At 39.2% G+C, this 9,019-nt stretch overlaps 1 protein-coding gene across 10 annotated transcripts in view; it reads left to right on the forward strand.

The window, feature by feature from the left end:
- The window catches only part of TRIM58 (tripartite motif containing 58), a 65,255-nt gene extending 60,073 nt beyond the window's left edge, over window positions 1-5,182 (forward strand). For all 10 annotated transcript variants that reach the window (XM_027606479.2, XM_027606476.2, XM_027606481.2 and 7 more), the window contains one exon: window positions 1,249-5,182. In XM_027606479.2, coding sequence (XP_027462280.1) covers window positions 1,249-1,838 — 590 coding nt within the window. In that variant the 3' untranslated portion in view covers window positions 1,839-5,182. The remainder of the gene's footprint in view (window positions 1-1,248) is intronic.
- The last annotated feature ends 3,837 nt before the right edge of the window (window positions 5,183-9,019 follow it).

Genomic DNA, 9,019 nt, shown 5'->3' on the forward strand with positions numbered 1-9,019 from the left:
AACAGTCACCTTGAGGGTGGTTAAATGGGTTAGCAGCGATGATATATTACATACATGACCCACTCAGGGTAGGGTATCAACACAAGACCACCAGAAGTGGATTTAGAGACAAATAGTAATAAGGGTCATTGTAATAGTATTTGTTATTATTATGATATTAAAAATAAAACCATATTAATTTATTATTTTTGAATGTTTATAAAATAAAGACACTGAATATTTTACATCCTGCCTTCTTCACTGAGGAGATTTTACACATAAATGTATTTATTAATTATGTGTATAAGTAAAATTTCACACCAATCTCCCTGGAACTTCACAGTATCAATATCGGTTTTCTGTTGTTGTGTAACAAATTTCTACAGACTTCACTGCTTAAATCCACATGCATTTATTAGGTCATAGTTATACAGACCAGACATTCATGTGGGATCAGCTCATTTCTCTGCTTAGGTTTTCACAAGATCAATATTAAGGTGTTGGCAGGCTGGGCTCCTCTGAAGAGTCTGGGGAGGAATCCACTCCCAAGCTGATTCAGTCTGTTGGCATAATATAGTTATGGTGGTTGTAGGACTGAGTTCCCCATTTCCTTGTTGGCTATCAGTTGGAGGTCACTGGCCTTTCTTCTCATGTGGCTCATTCTGTCTTGAAAGACAGCAAGGACACATTAAATTCAAATCTCTCTGACTTCCTGTTCTGCCACCAGCCCAATAGCCAGAGAAACCTTTCTGATTTTAAGGGTTCATGTGATTAGATGAGACTCACCCAAATTATGTTCCTCTTGTCATAAAATATAAACATGAGAGTAGCACCAGTGTCTATAGGTCATGGGTCTTACCTGAGAATTCTGTCTACCAGAGCAACATAACATCAGAAGAAAGTGGTAGATTTCAAATTAACAAAATTTTTCTATGGATTTTGAGAAAAAATAAATGCATAAGATCTTCCTAAGAGCACCCAAGTGTTCTGAATGTAGGTGAAAGGAATCTAAATAATTATGCTTATGGTTCATCACATCATCAGTGGTTATGCTTTTATTGGGGTAATAATGAGTCCTGAATTATGCACAAGGAAGTAATGAGGAATATACTAGTGACCCACAAGGCAAACTATTATTTCGCTTTCTCTAGGAGTTATTTGAGAGAGGAGGATGAGGAACGGTGGGATTATTGTACATAACATTGTGCTTCCTGTGTTTTTACCAGTCTTCTCTGACCTTTCACGTGTCCCACAAAATTCTTCCCACAGTTGATGTAAAGCTGGACCCTGTCACAGCGCACCCTAGCCTCCTCTTGACGGCTGATCTACGCAGTGTGCAGGATGGAGAGCTGTGGAGGGATCTCCCCAACAATCCCGAGCGATTTGACACATGGCCCTGTATCCTGGGTTTGCAGAACTTCTCCTCAGGGAGGCATTACTGGGAAGTCATAGTGGGAGAAAGAGCAGAGTGGGGCTTAGGTGTCTGTCAAGAGACAGTGCCAAGGAAAGGGGAGACCACACCCTCTCCTGAGAATGGAGTCTGGGCCATGTGGCTGCTGAAAGGGAATGAGTACATGGTCCTTGCCTCCCCATCAGTGCCTCTCCTCCACCTGGAACGGCCTCATTGCATTGGGATTTTTTTGGACTATGAAGCAGGTGAAATCTCCTTCTACAATATAACAAACGGGTCTTACATCTATACATTCAATCAACTGTTCTCCGGTATTCTTCGACCTTATTTTTTCATCTGTGACACGATTCCTCTTATCTTGCCATCTGTGACAGATATGGAGTCAGAAAATTGGGCATCCAGGGGTCATCTTGACTCTGCTTCTAATGTGAGACACGATCATTCCTAAAATTCTGTTCCTGAGAATTTTATGCCTAGCAAAGAAAGATTCCTGGGGTGGAATGAGGATGCAAACGTGCTGAGCCCCAACAAATGCCTCCATTCAGATCAGCACTTTAATCCTTCCTGCTATGGACATTTTTACATCAGGACAAAACAGAAAATATTAAATATTTACATTTGGAGGAGAATTATAGGGCATATATATATATATATATAAATTTAACCAAATGGTGCTGCACATTTTCTTGATGAGGCTTTGTCCAAGTCAATGGACCTTTTGTTAAGGATTTCTATACATTCATTATAATTTCTCATTCTTTTTGATCTCCTTTCGTTCCAACTCATATTAAGAATAAGAAATGAGTTTTTTGTTGTTGTTGTTTTTGTTTTTGTTTTACAAATGGCAAGTCTTAAATTGGTGAACAGTCCGATATCACTCCAGCATCAATCAGACACATAATTTTGTTTCTCTTCCTCTCTCATTCTGTCTCTCTCTGTCTGCCTCTGTTTCTTTCTTACTCATGACTTTATTTTTTGCTTTATACCTATTATTGATAACATTCCATTTCCTTCTAGATTAACAAATTCAGAACGATTTCTTTTTACATTCAATTTTCCTATGACTATATTCATTTACTTTCAAAATCCTCTTTATACTGGACTAATTTCTAAGGATTATGAAATCCATTCCTCTGATTCTAATATAACTGATTGACTCCAGACACATCTAGGACTGCAACTTTTTCCTTTATTTTTAGAGACTTTTTTTTAGAGTAGAAATTACTCAGAATTCTGATTCAACTAGTTCTTTGACTTAGCCATTTGCTAGTGGCAAGACCTCAAACAAATAAACCCTTTGTCTTTAGATCTCACCAACTTAATATGGTTCCTATAAGTGAAATAACGATATGGACCTTACAATGCTATGACAAATATTTAAGATCATGATTGATACGATCGGTTTTAATTAAACTTTTCTACTTAAATACAATATAAAGATGATGATGATGATGAACCGATAATGATATTTGACTTATTTTTAAAGTGTACTCTGTAACTTCCTAAAAAAATTCTTAAGTCCTTGAAGGGTAACTTTGCTGCTACGTTTCTCTATATCTGTGTCTAATAAATAATTGCCAGACAAATGCTGAAGTGCTTAAATGCTAAATATTTAAATACCATACAATTATTAGTTAAGGGGAACTTTAGTTAACATTACTTTAATAATAATCTGCCAACACTTTAATCCTCCACTTTAACTCTACCTTGAATTTAACGTATTTTTCTCTTCCTGAAAGATCTCTTTGACTAAAATCTTTCACATACTTTCCAATAACATCATTAACATAGTTTTCTTTCTAGAGTTTTTCAACATTTTTCTTTCCAGGCTTTTTACATTTGGAGGACTATCATGAAGTATAATAATTTTAGCAATGTAACAATCTCATAAACTGTATTTCCAGATGGCTCTATATACTTTATTGATGAGCCCTTGTATTAAAGATTTCTGTACATTCATGTGTGATACATTTTTGTTTGATCATAAGCAAACAAGTCCTCTTTCCATCTCTCCTTTCCAAATGGAGGTGATAATGTATTCTTATATGCCTCTTGTTGATATTTTATAGACCACACATACCCGAGGCCTCTTCCTTGCATGGTCTGAGTAGAGAAGAGGCTCATGCCCTGGATTACCATTCATCTTCCCCATCATTGGGGATTAAGTGAGCTGGCAATGTAGTATATACCTATTCATGTCACTGTAAGGCCAGGGATCCATGACAGGAGACCATATGGAGAACATACACTCACAGCAGTAGAGACCCTTCCCCATGGGCATCAGGAGGGATGGAGTCACTGCTCTGAGATTATACCTCCCCAGGGGCTTCTACCCATTCACTTAAGCTTAAGAAGCAGAAGGACACCACAGCAAAGCCTCAGGCCTTTCACCCTCTTCAAGGCATGAACAGAGAATGACTAGTCCCTAGAGAAAGTTAACATCCTGGTTTCCACTGTCTCCCTCCCATCCTGTTACCTCACTTTGCATCTTATCATGATTTATGTCAATTATTCAACCAACTTAAGTCTTCCTTCATCCCTTGCTTTCCAAACTTCACGAAGTTTTGTGCATCTGCTATTATGACCCTTTTTCCTTTCCCTCCCCAATTCCTGAAAGGTGTCTTCTGTTCTCTCTGGAATTCCGGTTCATCAACAGCTAACTTTAAATCATCTTTAAAAATCTTTCCTGTTCGCTGAACTCTCCTTTACTTTCTTCTCTGTCCTTTCTCCTAAAACACACACACACACACACACACACACACACACAGGCTTCTCCATCTCAGTGGAAGGGAACTGTGTCCTTTCAATTGCTCAGGGCAAGAATCTGGTTGACTCCTCTCTTGATTTCTTTAGCCCTCACCCAGCCCATCAGCAAACCTTTGGCTTTACCTTCAGAATACACACAGTTCAACCAGTCCTAACCACTCTGCTGCTCTAACTCTGGTTTGAACTTCCATCGTCTTCCCCTGGGTTACTATAATAGTTTCTTAACAGTCAACTTGGCTGTACTCCAGCCCCTCCCATGTCCATTATCAATGCACAGTTGGGCTGATCCTTCAGTTCCCAAGACAGTAGTTCCAGTGCAATGACTTTACATTGAACTTAAAATTAAAGCCATAATCTTTACAGTGAGCCTTCAAACTCTGGAGTATCTGAACACCAGTTCCTTACCTAATTCTGATTCTGTCTCCATCCACATACTGCTGGTTTCATCCTCCTCCTCCTACTCTGGCATCTAGGCTGGGTTTACACTAGACCAGGCACTTCCCACCATGGGACCTTTCTCCGAGCTGTGCCCTCTACCTGAAATTCCCTTTTCCCACATTTCTGCTTTACTCATACCCCCCCCCACTTTTTCTTCCCATTAAACCTGCTCAAACCCAGCTTCTCAGTCAGAACTCTACAGTCTGAACAACCTCAGAGTCCACCCAGAGCCCACACTCCCAATGCTTTTTTTCCAGTATTATACTTAACAATTTCTAAATGTATTCTATTATATTGTTATCTTATTTATTGGGTTTGTTTTTGTTTGTTTGTTTTGCCTTTTCTTGGTAGAATGCAAGCACTCTGAAGGAAGGGATCTTTGTCTATTGATAACAGTATTTTCTACATATCTCAAGCACCTCAAATACTGCCTTGTACATGGTTATCACTCAATGCATATTTGTTGAATAAATAAATGATTGACTTTCAGGGGACAGATTTCAATGGTGGGTCTAAAAGTGTTTTGCGAAATACAATATATTATTACTATTATTTATAACTATTCAACCACTGACCAATAAATTTTAATGTCAAATGCTAAATGAGTAGAATCAATTTTTAGATATAGAGAAAATTTTAATAAAAGGATCAATTTGAGCTAGTAGTGTCCAAGATGGCAGAGTAGTAGGGGGACCCTGAACTTGCCTTGTCCTCTGAATACAACCTTTAACTCTTTTGAATTAGGAGAAGGATCAGAGAAGTACAGAAACAATCTGCACATTTGGAGTGAGTGAGTTTGGCAGAAGCAAGATTCAGAGCCATGAACTGGGGGACTGGGAAGCTGCAGGGCTGGGAACGGGAGGAAGCAGTTTCAAGGAGCAAAGCCAGGAAGAGGGAGAAAGTTGGAAAGAATGCAGTGGATTTTGACCCCACAATAAGCTGTGGAGAGCAGATCCCTGGGTTGTTCAGAGAGAGATCGCTTCCCTTCCTGGAGGACACTTGAGCACATTTGTCCTCTCCAGAGACAGAGGAACAACTGGGGAGCCAGTGAGGGGAGCCGCACAGCGGGGTCAGAGGGGCATGCAAGAGGGCAGAAAACCTTTTAATTTTTTGGTGTGAGCTAAAGTAGGCTTGAACCTTTGTGCATGCTCCAGGAAGCCACTTTTCTGGGACTGGCTGAGTGCAGAACAGAGACTGGAGTGGATCACTGCTAACCTGGCCACTGCTTTTGCTGTCTACCACAATAGATTCAAGCTTCTGCAACAGCTTTCCTGGCACAAAGGAGAGTAGGGGACCGAGTAAAGTGTAGATGACTGATACCCTGGCTCCATCTTTTTGCTGAGTATTAAAATAAACTCTAGCCTCTACATTTGCACTGTGTGAGGACTTTTTGGGGACTGGCTGATTCTGGGCAAGACCTGAGCCTCCCCACCTGGGGACAGGAGTGGGTGCTCACATATTACCAGGCTCTTTAATACTTGAAGTTTTGAATCCCAGCCACTGGCCAGAGATAAAATGCAGGAGATCTGTGGCTCTGGGCATGCTGATGACCCGGACACAGACAGGTTTTCTCAGGGAATTGATGAGGGCCTGGGCCAGAGGAGATTGCTTGCTTTTCTGGGAGGGCCTCCTGAGAAACAGCTGCCAGGAGTTCAGCCCCCAGGGACAAAGAGATGAGATGATGCCATATTCTACCTCCTCCACAACCAACCCCTTCTCCTGTCCACCAGTACAGACTCCAGAGAGAAACACAGTGCCTCTAGTGGACACTGGAATCCCTTACACTAAACCCTGCACCCTGACCTGGTAGGAGCATCTTTCTGAGGGCAAGTCAGCTTGTGAGCCAGCACAGCAGGCCTCTCCCTCAGAAGACAAACACAAAAGTTCATTTTTGCTTTTGTTTCACCAGCTTTTGGAGAAGTATCTTGGAAGAAGTTGCTGTGGCCAATGTCAAACAGGTTACTGCCTATGTTCTCTAGGATTTTGATGGATTCCTATCTCACATTGAGGTCTTTCATACATTTTGAGTTTATCTTTGTGAATGGTGTTAGAGAATGGTCGAGTTTCATTTTTCTGTATGTGGCTGTCCAATTATCCCAGCACCATTTATTGAAGAGACTGTCTTTTTTCCATTGCATATTTTTTCCTGTTTTGTTGAAGATTATTTGACCGTAGAGTTGAAGGTCCATATCTGGGCTTTCTCTTCTGTTCCATTGGTCTATATGTCTGTTTTTGTGCCAATACCATGCTGTCTTGGTGATCACAGCTTTGTAATATAGCTTGAAATTGGGCAACGTGATGCCCCCAGCTTTGTTTTTCTTTTTCAACATTTCCTTGGTGATTCAGGGTCTTTTCTGATTCCATACAAATATTAGGATTGTTTGTTCCAGCACTTTGTAAAATGTCATTGGAATTTTGATTGGGATGGCATTGAAGGTATAGATTGCTCTGAATCTAAATGTTAAAATAAACATTTAACAATGTTTATTCTTCTGGTCCATGACCATGGAATATTTTTCCATCTTTTTGTGTCTTCTTCAATTTCTTTCGTGAGTGCTCTGTAGTTCCTAGAGTATAGATCCTTTACCTCTTTGGTTAGGTTTATTCGAAGGTATCTTATGGCTTTGGGGGCTATTGAAGATGTGGTCCATATAGACAATGGAATATTACTCAGCAATCAGAAAGGATGAATACCCAACTTTTACATCAACATGGATGGGACTGGAGGAGATGATGCTAAGTGAAATAAGTCAAGCAGAGAAAGTCAATTATATGGTTTCACTTATTTGTGGAACATAAGGAATAGCATGGAGGACATTAGGAGAAGGAAGGGAAGAATGAAGGGGGTGAAAAACATAACAGTTAAGAACCTTTGGGATGCAGCAAAACCAATACAGTCCTTTCTCAAAAAACAAGAAAAGCCACAAATACACAAGCTAACCTTACACCTAAGATGCTGGAAGAAGAAAAACAAATAAAGCCTAAACCCAGCAGAAGATAAATAATAAACATTAGAGCAGAAATCAATGAAATAAAAACCAATAGAACAGTAGAACAGATCAAAGAACATAGGAGCTGGTTCTTTGAAAGAATTAATAAGATCAATAAACACCTAGCCAAACTTATCAAAAAGAAAAGAGAAAGGACCCAAATAAATAAAATCACAAATGAAGAGGAGAGATCACAACCAACACCAAAGAAATGCAAACAATTACAAGAACATATTATGAGCAACTATAAGCCAACAAATTTGGCAATCTGGAAGTAATGGATGCTTCCTAGAAATGTATAAACTATTAAAACTGAACCAGGAAGAAATAGAAAATCTGAACCAGCAAGGAAATTTAAGCAGTAATCAAAAAACTCCCAACAAACAAGAATCCAGGGCCAGATGGCTTCCCAGTGGAAATCTACCAAACATTTAAAGAAAAAATAATACCTATTCTTCTGAAGCTGTTTCAAAAAAATAAAAATAGGACAACTTCCAAACTCATTCTATGAGGCCAGCACTAACTTGATCCCAAAATCAGACAAAGTTGAATTACAGACAAATATACCCGATGAACATGGATCCCAAAATTCTCATCAAGATAATAGCCAATAGGATCCAACCGTACATTAAAAGGATTATTCACCATGACCAAGTGAGATTTATTCCTTGGCTGCAAGAGTGGTTCAACATCCACAAATCAATTAATGTGATACAATACATTAATAAAAGAAAGAACAAGAAACATACGATCCCCTCAATTGATAAAGAAAAAGAATTTTACAAAATACAGCACCCTTTCTTGATTAAAACCCTCCACAGTGTCAGGATAGAGGGAACACATCTCAATATCATAAAAGCCATCTACAAAAAGCCCACAGTATCATTCTCAATGGGGAAAAAAAGAGAGCTTGTCCCCTAAAGTCAGGGACAAGATACGGATATCCACTCTCACCACTATTGGTCAACATAGGACTAGAAGTCCTAGCCTCAGCAATCAGACAACAAAAACAAATGAATCTAAATTGGCAAAGAAATAAATCAAATGCTCACTCTTCTCAGATGACAAGACACTTTATATGGAATACCCAAAAGACTCCACCCTAAAATTCCTAGATCTCATACATGAATTCAGCAGCATGGCAGGATATAAAATCAATGCCCAGAAAACAGTTGCATTTCTATACACTAACAATGAGACAAAGAGAAATTAAGGAATTGATATTATTTTCAATTGCACCAAAATTCATAAGATACCTAGGAACAAACAACAAAAGAGATGAAGGATCAGTACTCTGAAAACTATAGAACACTTATGAAAGAAATTGAGGGAGACAAAGATGGAAAAACATTTCATGCTCATGCATTGGAACAACAAATTTTGTTAAGATGTCTATGCTACCCAGAGCAATCTACACATTTAATGCAATCCCCAG

The sequence above is a fragment of the Zalophus californianus genome, chromosome 5, assembly GCF_009762305.2.
Source record: "Zalophus californianus isolate mZalCal1 chromosome 5, mZalCal1.pri.v2, whole genome shotgun sequence".
Classification (NCBI taxonomy): Eukaryota; Metazoa; Chordata; class Mammalia; order Carnivora; family Otariidae; genus Zalophus; species Zalophus californianus.